This window comes from Ursus arctos, unplaced genomic scaffold (genome assembly GCF_023065955.2).
Source record: "Ursus arctos isolate Adak ecotype North America unplaced genomic scaffold, UrsArc2.0 scaffold_6, whole genome shotgun sequence".
NCBI lineage: Eukaryota > Metazoa > Chordata > Mammalia > Carnivora > Ursidae > Ursus > Ursus arctos.
Genome location: NW_026623078.1, coordinates 25723762 through 25747648, shown reverse-complemented (window position 1 = coordinate 25747648; position 23887 = coordinate 25723762). Strand labels below are relative to the sequence as shown.

Below are 23887 nucleotides of genomic sequence, written 5' to 3'. Positions count from 1 at the left end.
ATGCAACAAATGTCATTAGATCTACTAAAAATGCTTCTCCATAAGACTAGCAAGGGATTTGTTCATCTATTAACCCTCATTGTGTTTTCTGAATGTGTCTAATTTTACATGAGTTCACTGATATCTCAAGTAGGTGAAGTTCAAAGCTTATACAAATCGAAGCACATCTAAGAGGCTTTTAAGTTATTAGTGTATACATAATTGTATAAAATATGCTATGAATGGAATAGAACTATAGGCTTTTAATTTTACATGAATAAAATCTTAATATTTGAATAGACATATGAAAATACCTTAAGTTGGGTATTATTCTATTTAATATTTAATTACAATGTATCTTTATATAATTTTAATTATATATTATTATATATAATATTACATAGTATATATTTCAATACTTAATTTTGGAATTTGATGCAAAGAACATGGCTGATAGCCATTCTGATGGCTTTTAAAATGTATGCAGATGAATTCTCCTTCTCTGACAGTGTAATATTTGATGAGATGCATTCGTTACAAGGGCAAAAATACATTAGTGAGTTTGACTCACAGTCAAACTCCATAGAGATACTTTCTTTTGTTTTCAAGTAACAGTAAGATTCAACTATTTTAGTCCCTTTTGCCTTTTTCTTCTGCTCTGGTCTTTGTCATATCTTCCTCTCTAGTTCTACAGGTGTGAAAACAGCCCTTTTCAGAGAAAACAAACCAGAATGCTTCCTTGTCCTTTAAAACACTTCAAAATTCTCCTTTTTTTCAAAGAAGATTTCACATGTTTGTGTTGTGCTTAACTCTTCCACTGTAAGTAATTAAAATTCCATTAAATCATTTCTCCAAGCCAGACACATTAATACTGGGATCATTTGCTACTTTGGAGAAGCAGTGGAACACTGAAACAAAAGCGCACACTTTAGAGCTGGAAATTACTAGTTTGAGCCTTTGCCCCCATTGTCAGTTGCCTGTTTTTGAGTAATTCACTTCACCTCTCTGTATGTGCGGTACTATCACCTGGGAAATCTCATGCATTACTTTGTTTTCAACTATTTACCTCTATATGAGTGTCTCCGGCCTACTGGATAGAGCCTCCATCTGAAATCCAATTCAATTCAGCATGTTGCCACTCCCGATCTTGAAGGAGCTTCTCCTCTTGTTCCCTCACTGTATCAGATAATGATCCAGATGTCCAATTCAGTGTGTCTCCATCTCCCTCTATATGTATTCAATGAGGGAGACATTTTTCTTCTCAAATATTTCTAAAATCTATGCCTTCCTCTCCACCTTCATTTTTATCATTTTGGGGTTATTATCATTTGCCCGAATGATTTCAGTAGCTTCCTAACAAGTCTCTCTGACGCTAGTCTTGTTCTCACCCCTAATTTGTCCTCACTTTGGTGATACTAGTTTAAAATGCAAACTCCCCCCTCTGCTCTGCCTGCACTGCTTAGAACTCACAAGCACCTCACTTACATGCTTAAGCTTAAGCTCCTCATCTGACACCTGTGGTCCCCCTCCTTCCTACCACTCCTGCTTCCTTTCTGCCCTGCCTCCTGAATTGCCCCATACGGTTCTGCAATGCCTTTGCTCATAATGTTCCCTCTCACTGAAAAAGCTTCTCTCCCCTTCTTCACCTGGCTCACTAGCCATCATGTGTCAGAACTACCCCATTCTGAGCTCCTCAGTCTTTGCTAGGTGTTCTTCTGTGTTTCTGGGCATCCTGTTATCTCCACCATGGTTTTAGTAGGGTATTTTGAAATAGACTGTTGACCACATGCATACTTCCTCTCCTTTCAGTTTCTCAGGGCATATGGCCTGATTCATCTCTACATTCTCAATGCTATGCACATTCCTGCACTAGCATGTAAGTGAGCAATAAATACTGTTGAACCATAAAGAATACTCTCAAAACAGGATGGAAGTGGCTAGGAAGACCCATTCAGCACTGATATTACAGTCCATACCATCGTCCAAATATTCTGTTGAAGTTGTCATGATGTCAGTCAGGAACCCACTGCTGTTTATATTCTTCTGTGTCCTGGTTGGGCTGCCCCAACTTTTGGCACACACAAACATTTCTTAGTCATCTATTAATAGATACCTTATCAGCAATGATAAAAGAAAGAGACAAGGGAAAAAGAGAAAAAGATACACATAAAAAGAATACAGTGCACGATGTGATAAATGTTATAATAGAGGTGTATAAAAGACTAACTGAGGGGAGCTGGGAAGACCTCTTGGGGCATCAATTTTGGGGTGTGTGTGGAAAGATGGATAGGAAGTATCCAAACCAATTTAGCAAATTAGAGTCATTCTGGCTGAAATTACCAAAATCCAAGCAAAAATACATTTGATTTTCTTCCTGAATGACTGACAGAATGACACAAATTTGAATCCATAAAAGAGAGAACTTTGCCCTCAGTTGAAGTTGGGTGGTCCATGTAACTAGACAGCTAATTTTATAAACATAATGTTCTGTGCTTCACACAAATAATGATCTTTAGTAAATCCACATTAGTTTCTTTGAAATCATGATTATTTCTTCTGAATCAAAAGCTCTGGGCCCAAGCTAAATCTCCTGACTGGTATAGGGGCAAAGCTTCCATGGGACATCCACCAAACAAGAAGTTTGAAATGTCAGCAAAAAGGCACTGAACAAAAGCAGTAGGAAACAATTCACAGAAGAGCTCGACTAAGATGACTTGAATATAATTTTTTAAGACTGTCTTTGTGATGAGCTAGAAACGTCAGCAGAGTTAAAAATAAAAATCAATCTTGCTTCCATAAGCAGTGACAATTTTTCCTCACAGAGTATATTTCCCTAACTGATTCTTCAGGGTATGCTTATTTTCTTTGTGACATTTCTAGCTCTCATTTATTCCAAAGGAAATTCTGAGCAAAAAGAACTGTGATCTTGCCTTTGCTTTGGTGAAAACAATAGCTTTTTTTCCCCCAGCTTTGAGATAGAGGCAATTCTCTTCAAAGTCTTTTTTTCTTTTTAAAAGATTGATTTAAAGATGATCTGCTTCTCCTTGTCAGCCAGAATATCTATTCATCCTTGATAAATATTATCACAATGAAGGATTTATCACAAAAATGTGAAAACACGTAGTTAATTTGAATCTCATTTGCTGTCCTTATTTAAAAACTGCATTAAAAATTCCCTTAAAGTAACATAAAAATAAATATTAGACATGATTATAACTTCTCAAAAACAGATAAATTCACCTGAATGCAGACAAGAATAAGTACAGTCCAGATAAATTAAAGAGTACATGCATAATTGTATAGGCAGCCACATAGCAGTCTCAGAAAGCAATAGAATAGAATTGCAGTATTTTTCAAATAAAGAAAAGATATGTTGTTCTAAAAGTGTCATTATAATTTCAACTTTATCGGATCTTAACCCATGTAAAATTTATGAATCTTGGCTACACTGATGATTTTTTTGAGAGAGGTCTCCAACAGAGTCAGCATCTGTACCCTTCAAATAGCCCTGAAATTTCTGGATATAAAAAGAGGTAGACTGGATACTGGAATAAATTCAATAAAATGCTAATAGCCCAAAAATAGAAGACCATTATATTGCAATTAACCTGATTTCCAATTCAATTGAACTATTTTTATGGTACTTACTATGTACCAAGCACAGTGGAGAACTAGGATCTGGTTGCCCTCATATGTATTGAGCAAGACAGGTAAATAACACTCAAGTCAAAACAAAACAAATGAAATCAAGGAGGTTGTTAAATCTTAAAAAAGAAAGTGATTAATTTCAGCTGAGGCCATAACTGAAGGCTTCCTGCAGGAAGATAAATTTGAGATGGATCTTAAATAATTATACTCTTTCAGCACATGGAAATAGAGCTGAAGTGTGCCCTGGGCGACAGCTGGCTTAAAAGGAATTGAGGAAGAACTGTTAGTGAAGGAAGTATGGGAGGGATTCTGTTCACACATCTGCCTCATGCCCCTCTTCCTCTTGAATTCTAGTCTCCACACACTTTATAATTTCTCCTTCCCCTTCAGGATTTTTACACATGCTGTTCTCTCTGCTAGGAAATACCCGTTCCGCACACCTTTATTTCCTATTCCCTGTCCCTTAAAATGCTGCAAGCCCATCTCCTCCTTCAGATTTCTGCATAAATGTCACTTCCTCAAATCATTCACTCCCAAAACCTTCAACCATGGTCCCAATTCCACCCCCAATTAAGATCGAGTCCCTTCTTACACATCTACATAGCACCTTACACATTCCCTACGTAAGTTTTTCACATATCGCTGTAAATTATTAGTAAAAATTTGTTTAATGTTTATCTAACCCACAGGCAAAATTTTCCTGTATGGCAGCATTATCTTGTCTACAGTAATGGCCCCAGTGTGAAGCGCTGTCCCTGGTACCCGGCGGGCATGCAGGATTTGTTGAGTATCGGTATCCAGCAGTTCCTCTAGATTTCCACTGTGTGAGAATTTGGCACTTAAGTATAACTTATATTCTGTAAATGTTAAATCCTTTATATAGTTCATATATAGAAAAGGAGTCTAGAAAACTTTTAAGCCTTATAAATGAATTCAAATTTTTTATAGACTTAGAAGTTTTTCTCTTGCTATTGAAGAATCACTTCTAATATAAAACAAAATTTACAACCTGGAAACTCTGTGTTCCTGGTCTGAAAACAGAAAGAGACTGAATATACACATTTAGTTTACAGCTTGTCTTACAGAAACAGAAATACGGATGCATCTTAAAATATAAAAAAATGAAATTCAGCCGAAGAACAGAATGAAAACCAAATGTAAAACTGCTATAGAGGAGATAAATATGCATCTGGAATATTTGCAGTTAATCGAAAAAACTCACATCACTTAATAACTCTGAAAGCTGCAGCTTTATAAAGTAAAACCATTGGAGGACAAAGGCATCATTTATATTCTATTTAATGTTCTGTCTGTCTTGCTCTACCTCCTTCTCCCTCTCTTAGTGTCTCTCTCTCAGATTTCATTAAATCCATACTCTTGTTGATTTAAGGTAGCTTTCACAGTTCCTCATCAATAGAACAACCAAAATACTCCATTTCAAGCTTGGACATACTGTTTGCTATTCAAACAAGGACTAGGAAACAGTGTTTTATGGATTGGAGACTGTGAGGGAAGACAGAAACAGGAATAAGGGTACGATCTTACTGGTGGAGAGAGGGTGTACGGGCTCAGGTCCTGATGTCCTTTATTTTCTCAGGCTATGTGATAGCTGTACTTAAAGACATAGAATGGCAGTGAGTCCATGCCACCCTTGATATCTATCTTATGCCAAGAGAACATATTCACTGACATTTCTCTCTGGAGGTGCTATCATGGGAATACCCAAACACATACATGCTTCTGGCCAGACATTTCTCAGTTGAAAAAATTGTTCAAAACACGTGGCTCTGAGAGGGGTATCTGTACAGCATTTCTTGTTAACAAAAATAAGATTCCCATCTTCCTTCTGCTTGTTATGTAAACTACATTTTGGTTTTTAAAAAACTTTCTTTAAAGAAAATTCTTTCTCCACAAGGGTATACCTTAAGGGATTATATGCTTTGAATAGTTTCTTGCCTTACTTCTGTAAAGAGATGGATTTACATTTAGATATCCAAAACTATAAGCCCTGAAAAATTCAGTATGAAGTTATCACGTCACAAAAATAAGAAATGATCTCAATAACTAATATACAACTTGCTTCCTTTAATTCTCCTGTTCTATTTTACTGTTGACTTTATACGGAAAATAATATTAAAAAAATAACCATCTACATCCCTCAAACTGAAAGGAGTACTTTAATGCATGGGATATTGTTGCCATTTACATTACATTTTGTCTCACTGGTCACCATGCAGTGGTATTTTTTGCCAATAAGCAGGATACATTAAAATGAAAGGGTTTGGTAATGATAAATTACAATCACGTAGGGCAGGAAAAAATGATGCTAATGGGAAAGATGGCTCATGGCCAGAGGGAATAAAAAGGAAAGCCTGAGGTAGAAGACAGAGAATAAAATAGCACGAGGATGGTGAAGGTAAGGAATAAAAATGCCCTTCCTCCTAAATTTCTTGATTAGAATTTCTGAGTTAAACACTTTACATGCTGTTATTATTATTATTTTTTAAAGACTGTATTTATTCATTTGACAGAGAGAGAGGCAGCGAGAGAGGAAACACAAGCTGGGGGAGTGGGAGAGGGAGAAGCAGGCTTCCCGCCGAGCAGGGAGCCTGATGTGGGGCTCGATCCCAGAACGCCGGGATCATGAACTGAGCCGAAGGCAGACGCTTAACGACTGAGCCACCCAGGCGCCCCTGCTATTCTTTCTTTCTTTCTTTCATCCAGATTTTTATTTAAACTCCAGTTAATTAACATACAGTGAAATATTAATTTCAATTATAGAATTTAGTGGTTCATCACTTACATACAACACCCGGTGCTCATCACAAATGCTTTCCTTAAACCCTGTCACCTATTTAACCCATCCTGCGGCCCACCTCCCCTGCAGGAACCATCAGTTTGTTCTCCATAGTTAAGAGCCTGTTTCTTGGTTTGTGTCTCTTTTTTTTTCCTGCTGTGTTCATTTGTTTTTTTTCTTAAATTCCACATGTAAGTGAAATCATATGGTTTTTGTCTTTCTCTGACTGACTTATTTCGCTTAGCATAATACTCTCTAGCTCCACCCTCATCACTGCAAATGGCAAGATTTGTTTCTTTTTTATGGTTGAGTAATATGCCATTGAATACACACACACACACACACACATCACATCTTTATCCATTCATCCGTCGATGGACATTTGGGCTCTTTCCATAATTTGGCTATTGTTGATAATGTTGCTATACACATTAGGGTGCATGTATCCCTTTGAATCAGTATTTTTGTATCCTTTGGATACTTAGTGATGCAATTGTTGGATCATAACGTAATTCTATTTTTAACTTTTTGAGGAACCACCATACTTTTTTCCAGAGTGGCTGTACCAGTTTGCATTCCCACCAACAGTGTGAGGTTCCCCTTTCTCCACATCCTTGGCAACACCTGCCGTTTCCTGTGTTGTTAATTTTAGCCATTCCGGCTGGAGTGAGGTGATATCTCATTGTAGTTTTGATTTGCGTTTCCCTGGTGATGAGTGATGCTGAGATTTTCATGTGTCTGTTAGCCATCTGTTTGTCTTCTTTGGAAATATGTCTATTCATGTCTTCTGCCCATTTTTTAACTGCATTATCTGGTGTTTTTTTGAGGGGGGTGTTGAGTCTTATAAGTTCTTTGTATATTTTGTAACTAACCCTTTATCAGATATGTCACTTGCAAATAGCTTCTCTCATTCCATAGGTTGCCTCACTGGGTTTGAGGAAGCATAGAAGACATCAGGGAGATCCTTACATGTTATTATTTCTTAATAATCAAGAACTTTGTCTGATTTAGCAGAGGATAGTTTATTTTAAACAGAGCTGTTAAACATTTGGGGTAACAGGTAAACCAGAGTGTCTTCAGGCAACCAGTGTCAGGGCTATGATGCATATGGCAAAGACTCCCCAGGTGCACTGCATGGTCTGTCTTTCCACAGATACTGGAAGAGGAGTGGTCAGACCAGCCAGCTGGTCTCGGCTCACTTCATGAAAACTTCAACCATTTTGGATATTATTTGCAATAGAAGCATAAGACAAATGGACAGCAGTAATTAAACAAAAACGTTCCAATGGTTTCTGCATTGTACTTACAAAAATCTATACCACCTATAATGGCCTACACCTCTACATAACCAAGTGTCTATGAGTATCTCTCAACATGCCTCATCCTTCTTAATGTCTACAATTCTCCTGGCCTTCTCTGTCTTCCTCAGAAAGGATAAGCTTATTCTCATGATTTATGTACATCAGTTCACTGTTTTGGGAAAGACTTTCCCCAATTTTTTTCCCCTTTTGATTCAGTCTTCTGTCCAAATACCACCTAATAATTACGTCACTGCTAACCACCTCCTCTAAATAACCAATCTCCTAGTATGGCAACTTGTTTTAGTTTTTTTTTTTATTTCACTTTTCACTATTGACAATAATTTGTTTATAGATTTATTTGTTCATTTTCTGATTTTCTTAATTTCATAGGAATGGAAAATGCATGAACACTGAATCAATGAATAACTGATGGTCCAAAATCAGAGCAATTAGGGGCACTTGGTAGTATCTGACACTTTAGTAACAGACAATGTATTTTCAGTGTATTATGCTCACTCCAGTTACTAAGATGGCCTAACACAGCACAAAAAGTATAGACTCTAAAGAGAGAAAAGTCTGCAATTTAAATCCTGGTTTTACTACTTATTATCTGGGTAAATTTGTGTAAGTTTCCCTTCAAGTGATAATATAGAATTCACTGGTTTATTAAATAATCCACATCACTCATCTAGCATTATGACTGACTCAATATGTTCTTAAAAACTGATAGGTATTATAGCTGTCATCATCTTTTATTTTAAGTAGCAAATTGTTTCCACCTATTCTTTGCTGTTCTGGAGAAATCTCTATAACTAGAATGGAATCCATTGTTCCCTCTTGCCCAGCATCCTTACTTTGCACTTTTTGTGATAGCCCATTGATCTGTGCTGCTAAGCCTACCCAAGAATGGGCACATGACTTGGACCTGGCTAATGACTGCCTCCTCAGGTCCTTGGCTAGAACTCTCCATGGAGGACAAAAGGGGGTAGACACCTTCTCTTCTTTGAATGCAACACTGGTCTTCACTGACCATCTTTACCCAGATGTGAAACAACCTTCCCTGAAAATGAAGCCCACACAGAGGAAAGAAGTACCAAGAGACAAGGAAAGAAAGGGGTTCTTGCCGCCCATACCCTCGGATCCAGCTGTGCCTAATGCAGCCATACCCTGGATATAACTGTTATATATGCCGATGCATGATTTTGTTTATGCCAGTTTGAGTTTGGTTTCTGAAACTTGTAATCTGAAGAATGTTTTCTAATAGAACACTAGTTTATTTGTTTGTTCCTCTGTTATAAGGCTAAGGGGTAAAAAAAGGCCTTTTCTGAGGTCTAATTAGCAAATAAATTAACTTACGGAATGAAATGGTTTTCTGTGAAAGTGTTAAAAAGGCTCTGGGCTATGAGGAGCTACTAGAGACACCTGAGGGCTATTTCTCTACAATGGACAGGAAGAGCCCCTTTAAAGAAATGGTCAATGTTGGCCTGCAGCTCCCCAGACCAAGAACAGATTGTCTAAAAACAATTTCAGAGTATTTGTGGTTACAAAGTAACAGGAAAAATTAAAGATGAAATTAACACCCTTATTCAAGAAGTAAGCAGGAAGAGAAGGCATTACTGGAAGTAAAGAGGAAAATAATTGTCTTCCTGTGTAAAGGAAATTAAATATGCAGTAAGTAGGATATAGAGCAGCTAATTACTGACAAGGGTACTAATTTCTAACGAGGGGTTTGTGTGCTTTTCAAAATGTTTTCTCCAGAAAAGATACATTAAATTTTTTTTATGTGAAGAAGATAACATGCATTAGTATACATGCTGTATTTCTTAATAAAGAATCTCAAACATCTTAACAGGTATCTGTTTTATATGAGTATCTATTATATTTCTGTTAAAAAAAAACAAACATCCACAGGGGTTGTGAATGCTAGGCTACATTCCCATTTCTCTCTGTTATAACTAAATAAGTTAACACAAGTAAACATACATTTTGGAGAACATCTTATGCAAAATACTTTGACAGACACCAGGGGAAATGCCAAGATAAAAGTATCCCACATCTTAAAGAGCTTTTCATAGGATAAAGAAGATAAGAAATCTGTACACATAACTGTATCATCAGGGAGAAAAGCTGAATTCTGTAGTAGCCATAAATGAAGTAAATGAAAGACTGGCAGAGTGATCAGACATTCATTTAGCCTAGGGAAGTGGTTCTGAAATTGAAGCGTGCATGAGAACCACCTGGAATGCTTGTTACAATACAGATTGTTGGGCTCACCCGAGAGTTTTTTAAACAAGTTTGCAGATGGCACTGACCTGCTACTCTGGGGATCATCCTTTGAGAACTCCAGGATCCAGGGAATTGGTTTGCAATTCTAGCCACATATCAGAATCTCCTAGGGGACCTCTAGAGAATCTAATGGCCAGGCCTCATCCCAGCCCAATAATAAAAGAAAAAATATTTTATGAGGAAGACTATAGTAGGGCTGGATATTGAATTATATGAAAAGTAGTTTTATAAACAGCTGGAGATAGAGGACACAGAGGCTAGGTCGACGGTGAAAAGTCATGGTAGAAGAAAACGATGGTGCATGATTGGAAATGACAGTACAGCATGGCTGGAGCACAGGTGGAGAAAAGAAATCTCAGGTCAAGTCATGAAAGATCTTTTTTTTAAAAGATTTATTTATTTATTTCAGAGAGAGAGAGAAAGTGCATGAGCAGGCGGGGGGGAGGCAGGGGGAGGTAGAGGGGGAGAAAGCAGACTTCCCACTGAGTGACGGGGGAGGGGGTGCTCCAACCCAGGACCCTGAAATCATGACCTAAGCTACAATCAAGAGTCAGAGGCTTAACAGTGAGCCAGCCAGGCACCCCAAGTCATGAAAAATCTTGACTGTCATGCTAAGGAGGTTTTGACTCCTTTTGGGGGCAGTAAGAAATCACCAAATCCTTTGATCAGGAGACTAACATAGTAAGATGTGACTTAAAATTTTTACCTGGAAGCAAAACCCTGAGTTGATGAAAAAAACACGGGGGTCTTAGAGACAGGAGATGGTTAGGCTGTGACAGCAGTGGTGTAGACCTATTCCCTCAAACTGGACTCCGGGGATGTGTTCTCAGGGCCCACAGGTTCTATATAAACGTTTTAATTTTGTATCTTTATTTCAAAGATAACCTAAGAATGTGTTTGATCAGTTACAAAGGCCAATTTAGCTTTTGTGGTGAGGGTCTTCAGCTGAAGATCTTCACAAGACCGGGCTCAAGCTTTTTCAGTCTGTGTTTCTTGGTCAGTGGACACGCTAAGAATTCAAGATTAACGGTTTTTGTTTTTCCTGTGAAAGTCAGTATATTATATACCTTTGAGAAATAGTGATCTGGACGCAGTTAATAAAATGGGGGCAGTCCAAGAGACATTTTAGTCAGATTCATCAGGATCTCCAACGACATTTTAGGAGGAAGAGAAAATGGGAAATCAAAAAGATATTGGGGGATTTCAGGCTGAGAGCTTCATAAGTGATAAAATGATGTGACAGAGTAAACTATCTAAGAAAAGGGACAGGTTTGTGTGAGGCAGGGGGAGAAAGACAAAGCATTTGAAGTGAAAGAAAACCTTCCTGTTGGTCATAACTATGAAAACAAGCACCTCCCCACATCAGGAACTTTAGGAATTAATTTATCTTCAGAGTTTAGCCATGTTGTGGACAAAACCGAAAAATGTCACAATAGTATTTTTGAATTATTAAGGCATAAGGTAGAATAGCAACATTTTTCTTTTAAAAATAAAAGCTATAATCTGTAAGTAATTTAAAAAGATGACCTGTTCTCAGAATAATTAATAAGGTTGGAGGGAGATATATATGCTAATAATTTGTTGAAAATTAAAGCTTTGAATTATAACACATTTCCCTTTCACTTACTGTGGTTAATTTTCCCTGCCATGGGTCATTCTGCCAGTAACAATATTTTTAGAGAGGAAAGAGAGCAAAATCCAAACATTAATATATGTATTTGAAAGTAGATATTTTTCCAATACAAAGTACCTGCCGTGTCATATCTTCTGCGTTAACCATATTCTTCTCTCTGTGTGAGGGCGCCAGGTGTTTAATTGTACATAAAGGAACCTTAATCCACTGCGACCTCCCAGGGGACACCACTATAAAACATCAATGCTTTCCCTTCCACTGGAAATGGTCTAATAAGTATTTAATTTTTGATCCTCTTCAACAATTAAAACAATAGCATGAAAATTTTCCAAACATTTTTGTTCTATTTTATTTTTAAAAAGTGTACTCATTAGAATATTTGAAATATTAAACCCTAAATAAAAAGACTTTATAGGAAAAAGAGTAGCACCATCAATCATTTAATAATGAGTATGTCAAAAATACAACTCATCTGCTCTTGTCAAATTTGAAAACTTACTTTTTTAAAAAAATTGAAGAATTACATGAATCACATACCTGAGCTTCTGGTTATACTGTTTGACTTTTTCCAATGAGGCTGCATTTATCTGGGCTTGAAATTCTTCCACTGAAACGTTGTCTCTATAATAATAGCCTTCCATGCTCTCCAGTGCTGTGTAAACAAGTAAATGTTCTCTTTCATGTGATTTCATAACTCAATTTCTCCACATTTAGTGTAATCTTATTGATTATTAGTAAATGTATTTAAAACACTGAATATGACCACACAGGCGAGAAACTATCTTTCACCAGTCCAAAAATGAATGAAAATCATTCCTTTGTTCTCAAAATAACTATCAAACATTTGGTGATTATATCTACGTAGGCAAAGGTAATTTCTAATATAAACTGTCTTCTATTTTCAATGTATATATACACACATATCCATACACATACTGCATATATACATACATATGTATGGGAAGCAGACTGTGTATTAACATACATAAGGGTAAAAAAGTTGAAATTGCTGCTCTCCATGTATACTCACATTCTCTTGTAGCTGCAGTTAAAATATGAGTATAATAAATTTGAAGTATAGATGATCTTAGAATACTACCCTTACTACAGTGCTTAATTTAGTTAAAAATAAATAAGTATAACATATATATAACTTCCCATTAATTTTAAACATCTTCTGATTGAAATGGATTTCCTTCTTAACTAATATTTTTGGTTAAGTATTTCTTTTTCCTTTAAACTTTGTGTGATGGTATTTTTAATCTTATGGAGAGGAAATGAACTACACGAAGTGCCTAGAAATACAAGATCTCCTATGGAGAGGTTGCCAGCAATAGGAATGGCAACGTACCCAATTTGGAAATGTAAATTATTTCCCCTTGAAATTATTGCCATTGATAAACCTCAATTTTCAGCAGACTATGCAAACTTGAATAAAAAAAATAAATCTTCCAAAACTGCTAAATGCAATAGCTTCTAAACTAATAAGTTTCTTCAAATTGACAGAAACTTGTCACCATTTTGGGGGCAAAAATAGAAAAGTCATGGCTAATTTTTTTTTTACTATTTCAAGTTTTTATTTAAATTCCAATTAGTTAACATATAGTGCAATATTAGTTTCAGGAGTAGAATTTAGTGATTCATCGCTTACATATAACACCCAGTGCTCATCACAAGTTCATTACTAGTATTTGCTGTGCTGTTTTCTAAACTAGTCAAATTTCTATAGCATGGAAGAAACAAAAAACAAAAAATTTTAGAATATTGCTCAATTTGAAATAAAAAATGGTATTATTGGCTTATAACTGAGAAAACCCCTTATGGAAAATTAGAGGGATGCTCACTACATTTACTTCAGTACATGATATCAAATTTGTGGGCTTGTTTCAAGGATTGTTTGTTTACTCCTTAAGACTTCTGCATTAATTAGAATATTTACAACTCATTCAGCAAGCTTCTGGTCCTGAATACATACAAGAAGTAAGAGGAAGTCGTTATGATAAAACAATACTCAAATAAATGCCACATTCACTTTCATTAATGAGACGTTATTTGTGAGAGGCAAATATTCAGAGGACTCAGTCTATCAACAGTCATCCTTCAATGTGAATTCCTCTTACCAGTTGTAAAGCTAACAATGAAAGTCCTTGCAGTGGAGTAAAACCACCACTTCCACTCCTTAGGCATATTAATTAAAATCCAAGATCCCCAGGTTCCTCATTTGTGAAATGGAAAAATAAGAGTACCTACTAATTATGATTCTTGGGAAATAATTAAATCAAATAACAGTATTAAGAGACCCCATGACTATTCTTTTCGTTTATTGAATGTGTTTTATATATTAGGCAACATGCCCAATGCCCTACAGGCATTAATTAATTCAATTTCCAGGAGATACAGACTATGCATAAGTGGGCTTAGCCAAACAGGAAGTTCTGGGTACTAAAGAGGAGGGTCCTTGCAAAGACACTCCAATTTGTGATGTAAGCGCATAAAGACAGCAAGAACACTAGGAAGGAGCCACAGGGGAATTGGGGGTGAGGGGTGGGGTAGGGACAGATACGAAAACACCTGGGGTCTAATTTTTATAAAAGTCTTGATGGCTCAGTTTGGGCCAGAATGTCCAGTCCTGCTCTAAAAGCTTGTTGCCATATAAAAGCAGACATTTTTATGACGTTCCTTGACAACACTTCCAAATTAACAACAGTTAAAATACACAATTACGTAGAAAAAATTTTAAATGGAGAAAGTGTCTAACAATCAGCAAAATGTTATGACGCACGTGCAGGGTTGTGAGGAAATGAAGAACAAAAACAAAAAAGATGAATTCTATATTTGAAAGTAAACTGTGTGGCAAAGAAGAGGAAAGAGAACAACACTCCTGATTTTAGATGAATAGGTTGGTTATTTATCATTATAAATACAAGAAAATGGGATATTTTACCAAATTCAATTTCCATACTCAGCAAAAGTAGGTTAAATATATAATAATGTCCAGATTTCCAAGTGTGGCTCTCAGCATTTTCTTGTCTAGATTCCTTAATTCTCATCCAGATAATAGTAAGTTTCTTAAAAGTAGTATTGACATTCTTGGTTGCATAAATATTTAATAGCATTTAACTAAAAGCAGTATTGAAAATACGATGAGTTTATTTGCTTGTTTTCCTTCTACGACTTTTGAATTGAAGAAGCAAATCATCCCATCTAACTTAGAAAGTCAGCAAAAAAGAAAAACATAATGAATATGAGAGAAAAGTAAAAGTTAAATTACTCTAAGACTGAAAATGAGCTGCATTTCCACTCACTCAAAATAGCTTTAAAGGTTTTTCCAAGAAAGACTGATCAGGAAAAATACAGAATATCTGAAGAATAATTTTAAGAATAGTTTCAACCAACTAACACTCTTTCCTGATAGCATGATGACACTTTAATGGTTAAACAAAACAAGACATCTTCACTGGTCACAGTTGGTCAGAATACAGAACTGGTTACAATTTCTGTGAGGAAAGAGAGTTTTATCAATCCCAATATGACCAGTACGTGGGAAACGTTGTGCTGCCTTTTAAAGAGGGGTGGGTTCACATGTTCTAGACTAACTCTAAAATTTAGGAAATCTCAATTCTGGGAACTGTTCCTTCTTTTACAAAAAGCTATTTAATGCTTCAATTTCAAATACTGTATAAAACCCGAAGGGAAAACTAAGGGATTCATCTTTTTTTTTTTTTAAGATTTTATTTATTTATTTGACAGAGAGAGACAGCCAGCGAGAGAGGGAACACAAGCAGGGGGAGTGGGAGAGGAAGCAGGCTCCCAGCAGAGGAGCCTGATGTGGGGCTCGATCCCGGAACGCTGGGAGCACGCCCTGAGCTGAAGGCAGACGTTTAACGACTGCGCCAGCCAGGCGCCCCTGGGATTCATCTTTTAAAGGACCTAAAATAGGGTATTGCAAAAACTCGAAATAAAAAACAAATACTTGAATGAAGGAACCTTAGAAAATGACAATGTTTATCACAAAATGTTCCCTTTTGTTTAAAAGAGAAAATGCTCTATACTGGAATTTTTTTTTTTAATTGAAAAAAATAATAGAAGAGAAAATGCTCAAGTTTCTGGTTGATTTTAATTATTCTCTGAGACTAGAAAGACAGCTTATAAAGAGGTAAGCGCTAGGATTTATCGTTTCTGGTGCCAGCTTTTTTTCATAAGGGCTGATAAACAAATATACACAAAAGTGTGTTTGTGGAGAAAGGACGAGCATCACACGTCCTAGTTAGTGTAAGGAAAACCACCATAGAGACCCAGGGAGCAGGTGCTTGACAATACTTTACAAAGAAGGGATGCCATATTCCAGGACACAGCATAACTAAAGTCAAAGACTTTAATGATGCTACGTCCCTAACAGGTAGAATACACGGGTCCAGGAGCCAAGGGTGGAAACAGAAAGGTCTCTGCTTAACATCTGTTGAGGGCCGTATTGTGTCCTTTAAAAAGATATGACAAACGTCTTAGCCCCTGGTGGCTGCAAATGTGACCTAAGTTTTATATAGGGTCTTTAGAGACATCACTTAAAATGAGGTCGTGGGCCCAAATCCAATGACTCGTGTTGTCCTAAGAAGAGGGAAATTTGGACAGAGATACAGAGACAGACATACAGAGGGTGGAAGGTCGTGTGACGACTGAAACAGAGACTAATTATGCTGTCACAAGCTAAGGAATGCCAAGGACTGCTAGAAACCACCAGAAGCTAGAAGGTAAGGAAGGATTCTTCCTTAGAGCCTTCTAAAGGAGCATGGCCTTTGGGCATCTTGATTTCATATATCTAGCCTCCGGAATGATGACAGGATAAATTTCTGTGGTTTTAAGCTACCCAGTTTGTAGACAGTTTGTTATGGCAGCTCTTAGAAACTAATACAACATCAGTCCCTGTGCCTCACTTGGGGATGTGTGCTTCCCACCCCCTGAAACACCGGCTCCATGGGTTTAAAAGGTCCTGATCCCCAAACAGGCACACTTTCCCTAGGAGACAAGACAGGGGTCCTACTGAAAGTAAGCTATGCTTCCCACCAGGGCACTGGAAGCTCCCTGCACCAAGACACCTAAGAAGAGTGATCGCCATGTTGGCAAGGCTAGGGGTCCCTGATCATCGTAAGGAAGTAGGGCTATTGTTACATAATGAGGGCAGGAAGGAACATGTTTGGCACCCAGTGAATCCACGCAGGTCCCTCTTGGTACTTCCTTGTCCAAATTTGATGGCAAATGGACATATGCAGCAACCCTGTCCCGAGAAAGGCAGAATGAAAGGGGGATCAGGCCCCTCGGGGATGCAGGTCTTGGTCATGCCACTGAGACCGGAAGGTTCAGGCTGAGAGCAAGGCTGATCTACAACGAATACAGAAGAGGGAAGATGAACATCTGCTGCAGCCCCAAGACGAGCTGTAGCAGCAGGGGCTATGGCTTGTCCCCTTACCATGCTTCTTCTAGATTATCTCCCCAGGAAGGGAGCCCATCAGAGTCATGAAGGAGACGCTTCTGGTCTTGACTCGAATGGACCTAAGGGAATAAGCTGTGGACCATGGCGGGTCACCCACTCTGATCTCCTTCCGGAAAGGATGGGCTTATTGTCTAGCTGTTGGGATTCCCAGAAGATATCCCTCAGCCGTCAGCTCTTTAGGGCATCTTCAGTCTTTGCTGAAGAAAACCATCCCACCCAAATCACATCTCCTAGGGGCAGCTTGCATCCTAATGACCTAACCATGCAGAAGTTAAAATGCCCAACCTCCTTGCCCTGGCTCCCCCAAATCTACAAGTATCAAGCCTTTGTGGAATGGATTAATCTAATTAAGCAAAGATTAACTGGATCATTGCACAGTGTTTTGTAATCCACGCTGACCTGTGCTTTCTCACTCCTGGTGGACCTTAGAGTCACCTGGAAAGCTTCTAAAATATACTGCTATCTGGGCCTTATGTCCCAGAGATTCTGACTTAATCAGTTCGGTGTGGGACCAAGCATGGGTTATTTTCTAAAACCTCCCCAAGATGATTAATGTGCGGCCGGTATTGAGAACCACTGAGAGACAGCCTGAAAACGAGCCCATGGGAAGTGTGTGGAGGCAGTGACCCTGAGTATCTATCCTCCTTACTCCCATTTTCACACAATTTGTAGTCACTTGCTTTATCTCACCAAGGGCTTGGGGATCCCAACAGGGCTAATTCCCTGACCTGTAGGAAGCACTTGCAGAAGACTGCGTTATTCTGATCTTCGCCTTCTAGCATTTTGGTTATGCTGTTTTGACTTTCCTATCTGGCTGTTTCTGTGATCTTTACCTCATCAATCTGTATCACTTGCTCTATCTGCCTGGATTCCTGTTCTCCTGTAGGTCTGGCCTTCAGTGACACATGTTCCCTAAAGTGTATCCTATTTGCCTCCGGCACTGGGATGCCTGATCTCTGCAGGGGGCCCCCTCAGTTCGTGCACCCTCCTATGCGAAAGGGTCCATGCAGGCAACAAAAATGGGAAGAAAGCAGTACATCTCCTGCCTATTCTAAGTACATGGTATAACGGACAAGTTTATAAGGGCTGACATACACAATTTTCCCAGGAGGTTTTCAAATGCATCTCATTTTTCTATTTTTTTTTTATTTGCCAGCAAAGACTCATGCCCATATGTACACCTAAAACTAAAACCCTTTGAGTAAAATCTCTGGAATAGACACCGTTTGGAGTCTCTTCCTTTACCACCACATTCGATTACCAGATGGTAATCTCTACTCAGGCTAGGGCTGAATTTCCTGCGCTTCTCTAGGTCTGATGAATAGTAAGAGTGAGTAATCATGAATCCTCACGGGAGTCTGATGAGGGCAGAGGAACTTCCGCAACCCCTCTAAGGGAGCAGCCTTATCACTGCCATGGTGCTAATGAGACAAGCTGCTTCCCAGTCTTCTCTCCCTCTCTTGTGACCTCAACGGCAGAAGTCTTTCCACTGTGGCTTTCTCACATTTTATTGCTGTGTGAATATTAAAACCTAATGTTAGCTACAGTTTTTCTTTACATTTTAGAAAGCGATATTGTATTCACTAAAATAACATATAGTTAGGATTTTTTTTTAATTAGCTTTAGCCAAATTATAAAATAGAGGTTACTTGGAAAATACTCTTCCTTTTCCTATGAACATTTGCTGCTGGGTATGAATATTCAGCTATTTATGGCTGATGTGTCACAAATGTAATAATTTTTTTTTGAAAAGATGCAAAATGCCATCTGTCATCTCAGTCATGATTTCAAAGACAGAATTTTTAAAAAGGGGAATAAAGGAAAGGACGTGAAGGATCTTTAATAACTGTCAACTCTGCTTAAACCCTATAAAAGTTAACATTCCAGACCAGCATCCTTCTCTATCTTCTAAAACTATCTATCTGTGTAATGGCTTTAAACATATTTTGGGCTAAACTGTTCTCCTAACATAGCTCCCAAGCTCTATTTTTGATGTTTCCTTTCTTTTTCTTCCCCCGATTCCTTTACAGAATCTTGTATTACCTATATGGACCCTACCACAGTCCTCCAAAGAAAAATGAAAATAACTTCTAATAACTCCTAAGATCTCCTCTGCACCTGACACTTTCCTCTGCTGAAATGTATTCTTACCAAGTACCTGTCTGAGGTAGTCATTGTTTTTAAACCATGGCAATCGAAGGAAGGGAAATCTATCTTTCAGAATTACAATAATATGTATATGGTACAAGAATTTTCACTTGGCAGTGGGTTTTGATTTCATACGCCTGTCTCTTCTTCAGTTACACAGATTGATTTTATTCCTCTACTCTTCTCATTTTTTTATGAGAATATAAAAATTCCACAGCAAAACCAAGGTAGTTCTTGAAAACTCCACAGAAGAAAATATGAAATGCTCTGTGGAATTGCTCAGAGAAATGGATATAATCTTGTGACCACAGCATGAGTTAAAAAAAAAAAGAAAAGAAAAGAAAAGAAAAAGAAATCATACATCGGAAGAAACTACACTAGAATAATCTGGACTTCTGATCAGCCTGAGGGTGCATTTGTGACCCCAGAAATAAAAAAGATCCAGGACCTTCCCTTGGAAACCAATTCACCACAAGAATCTTCCTCCTCATGTTAAAGGCTGGTGATGGGTAGTAAGGAGGGCACGTATTGCATGGTGCACTGGGTGTTATACGCAAGTAATGAATCATCGAACTTTACATCAAAAACTAGGGATGTATGGTGACTAACATAATATAATAAATATAATAATAATATAATATATAATATAATAAAAATTATTATTAAAAATTATTTAAAAATTAATTTTTTATTAAAAATTAAAATTATTAAAAAACTCAATTTCTTCTATTGCATTAAAACTCATTGTTTATTTGCCAAAACAAAAAATTTTACATTTATAAAAGGAATCTATTTTTACTAACCAGAAATGACATAATGCAGAAGAACTCAAAGAATAAAAAAAAAATCATCCTCAATTTAATTGCCCAATGATACCAAAAACACTTTATGTAGGTTTAAGTATATACATACCTGGATTACATAATCTACAATATAAATTCTTTTTTGTAACCTGCATGTATATATTGCCAAATTTTTTCTACCTCATAAAATATCTTTAACCATACAATTTTAATGACTCTCCCATAATTTATTTAAGCCAAATTAATTTATCTTTACTATTTCAACCACTCATGTCTTGTTTCCCCATTATAAATACTGGTACAGTCCTACTTAATAAACATTTAAACCTTACCTTATTGTTTCCTTAATAAACATTCCCAGAAGTAAATATATTACCTAGGTACTATGCAGGAATTTTTGAATTAATAGAAAAAAATCCCAATCATGGTAACAATTACATGTGTTTCAAAAAATCAATACAGATAAAATAATTTAAGTACACATACAAAAAGAAAGAAGTTTACCTTGAGCAAAAAGAACAGGATGAATTTTAAACCCTCCTCCATTTTTCAAACGTTGAGGCAGTTGTTCAAAATGATAACTATCAATGTAGAAGTAAACTTTCAGAGCCTGCCGGCTTCCCTCTGCTTGATATGTAAGAGGGACATCTAAAATGACATTTAATGTTACATTACTTCCAAAAATCAGGATATGTTATAAAGTATACTTGTTAACTTTTTAAAAAATCTTGAAAATCACGAGAAACTAATATATTAAAAATACCTACATATGTCAAGTTCAGGTTAGGCAAACTTGCTATTCAGTGAAAGCGTATTAAATCAGATTCTTATTAGCTTAAGCAAGAGATTTATTACTGTACTGTATATAAAATTCTACAATAGGAAACTTCGTTATACTTTGACACGCCAGATGTCTCACTTAACTAAATGAGAAGTTTAGTTACACATGGTTTGGAATCACAATCTCCCAGGGCATCTGCCTCATTCATATTTTAGTCAAAATGAGTCCTTGGGGTACAATTCCTAAGTAGTGTACAAGAAATTGGGTACATAGCAACCATTATCAAAATTAGCACGGGTTTTGCAAGTTCCGTTCTCTGAGCACCAGATCAAAAGTGTATTACCTCTGTTGATGCCCTACGGTCATTAGAAATTATCTGTCCAAATTCTTTTGGTTTCCACAAAGATCCTAAATTTAATTACTCAAAAACAAAAAATAAAAAAAACACCCCAAACCCCAGAAAACGACCAATCTGAAAAGCTACAATGCTGTAGGAGAATTTGACAGGGCTATCATAAATCCTTTTTATTTTATGTCACTTATCCATGACAAATAATTTCCAGTTCATTAAAAAAGAATGTAATATCTTCCTAAAAAGCTAGAATGGTCTATATTAACCAGTTAAAAATTAAGGCAAAAATATAGTAGACATTTAATACGTGTTCTTGACTCAATATTTGTTAGTTCTAACCTCTTTCTTAAATTATTTGTTAAAGTAAAGTTCAAGGTTAAATACCATTAATGAACAGAGAGGCCAGGTTTCTTATTAAATGCATCTAATTATGCGTATCAATAGCAGAGGTATGGTATTAACATCTAGAAGTCTCTTTTACGTCATGTAATAATGCTATTTTATTTTTGTTTCTATATTTTTAAGGGAGGTAGAAAAGTTTTGGCTTAGGAAAGAGAACACTTCTCTCAGTTGAAGACTTGGGACTTAACTGGATTTTAATGATTGGGAAAATCCTTTTTATCCCTGGCTCTATACTAAAGAGAAAGGATGCATGGACACTACAGAAAATCCTGATGTGTACGTAACTTTTTGTATCTTCTAGCTCCCTTTTTCATGCAATATCTTTCATTTATATTTCAATTTTTAAAAATTCCATTCCTTTACTTTTTGGCACCAATATGGCCAATCTCTGTTATCAAATGGATAATGTTTTTGAAAGGAAAATAATAATGCAGCAGTTGGAATTCCATATTATCGAACTAACAAAGAACAAATAAAGTTGCTCTCTCAGGAACTAAGAAACTGAAAATGACTGAACATTATCAAGTACATTAAATTTAAAATGAAAGTTAAAACTAAGAGTGAAAGAATGAAGACTTTCTCTCAAAGTAATTGGTATGCCTATAAAAGTGCATTTTAACATGGAAATTGTTGCCTTTTATTTGTGGAAATTCATCTACTATGAAAAACAAACTTGATGACTAGAACTATGTAATGATTAAAGGCTTCAAAAATATTATTGCATGAGGAAAAGGTCTCTGGTTCCACCCTACAGAGAGATTCATTCTAGAGAGGAGTTTCAACAGTGGCATCCCATCCCTGCAAGCATGGCTCTCCATCACAGAATGAGTTTGAAAATAAGTCTCTAAGAAATTGTTAGTTCCCTTTGCCTAAATTGCTCTTGCTTGCCCCTCTGCAGGGTTGGGTCTTGCTGGCCCTTTGAATTTCAGCTTAAAAGCTACTTCGGCTGAGAGCCCTTCCCTGCTGAATCCTTAAAAGGCCACCTTACCCTCATTCATTATGTATTGCTTATTTCCTGCATAGAATTTATCACGGCCCTAATCATCTTTGTCATTGATTCCTTTTTTGTTTTCTCCCAAGTAGGTTGTGAGCTTCATGAAAACAGGGAAATGTCTGTCCTATTCGCCATGGCATCTGCAGTTCCAAGTGCAATGCCTGGCCCAAAATGCGCAAAAAATTCATTCCCCTAATCATTATAGTAAAATTACCTGTATCACCATAAAAGGGGGGGGAAGATCTGTTATCATTATATTATTCTCCAAAAACATGAAGATTTTCCATAAAATGTATTTAGTTTTATACAACCTAATCATTTAGCTCACTTATTCCCCTTTCACTAATTACATAATATGGCAGGGGAAGGATCTTGTACTTTCCCTATACTGTAATAGGTTACATTGCCCACTTTGTATCTCTCACTAGTTTTAAGTGGCAACAACAGGGTCTTTATTTAGTCACTACTATATATCTCCAGAACTTAGTTCAGCATTTGGTATGGTGTATATACTTAATAATTATTTCTTTAAGGAAAATAGAATGTGTTCAACCCAGACATTTGACGTCTACTTGATTGGCATGCCGTATTTCTTCAGAAGCTCATTATTCTTTAATGCAAAAATATGACGATGAGAAATGCTAAATACAGCTTTTTAAAAATAATACAGAGTAATAAAATGAGGAGGATGGAGTCAAGTGTTTACTGAATACTACCATAAGCCTCACATAATGCTAGAGACTTTCAAATACATTATCTTATTTAAGCCCCATGCGTCAGGGAAAGCTAGTACTCCCATGTTTGTGGATGAGAGCGGCACAGGGCTGGAACTCAAGTTTCTTATCTTCAATACCAGTTCTCTTTATATCTTCATGCTTCCCCCCACTCTGTACTCAGTCCTTCCCTCAAAGACACGCAGCCAAAGGAGTCTTTACTACAGTGATGCAAATTAATTTGTCTGTCTGACTCCTCTGCTTCTAAGCTTACAGAAAGATCAAATCACATGCAATTAATAATAAAGCTCTAGTTTCCTTACACCACTTAAATAAGATGTGATGACACTTGGGTATTTAAAAATTCTCTTCTTTCCTGAATCAACTTGAAAGGGTAACTATACTCCTGTCATCGTTATTAGTAACTTGCTTGGAATATCTAATAGTGTAGCATTGGAAGTGACCTTTCACTAGGGATCTGTTTTCACAGAAGTTGAGGTTATCCTTCAGGGAAATACTTAAAAATATATATATGAATTTTTATGTGTGTCGCAGATATATG

At 36.8% G+C, this 23887-nt stretch overlaps 1 protein-coding gene across 4 annotated transcripts in view; it reads right to left on the bottom strand.

Annotated features, from left to right (window-relative positions):
- PREX2 (phosphatidylinositol-3,4,5-trisphosphate dependent Rac exchange factor 2) overlaps positions 1-23887 on the bottom strand; it is a 270321-nt gene that overhangs the window by 51329 nt on the left and 195105 nt on the right. For 3 of the 4 annotated variants that reach the window (XM_026495929.4, XM_044382804.3, XM_044382805.3), the window contains 2 exons: positions 20588-20731; positions 12182-12296 (listed from right to left, as the gene is read on the bottom strand). In XM_026495929.4, coding sequence (XP_026351714.1) covers positions 12182-12296; positions 20588-20731 — 259 coding nt within the window. Of the gene's footprint in view, positions 1-1045; positions 1207-12181; positions 12297-20587; positions 20732-23887 lie in introns of all 4 variants that reach the window. The other variant, XR_006409186.3, reaches the window with a different exon arrangement.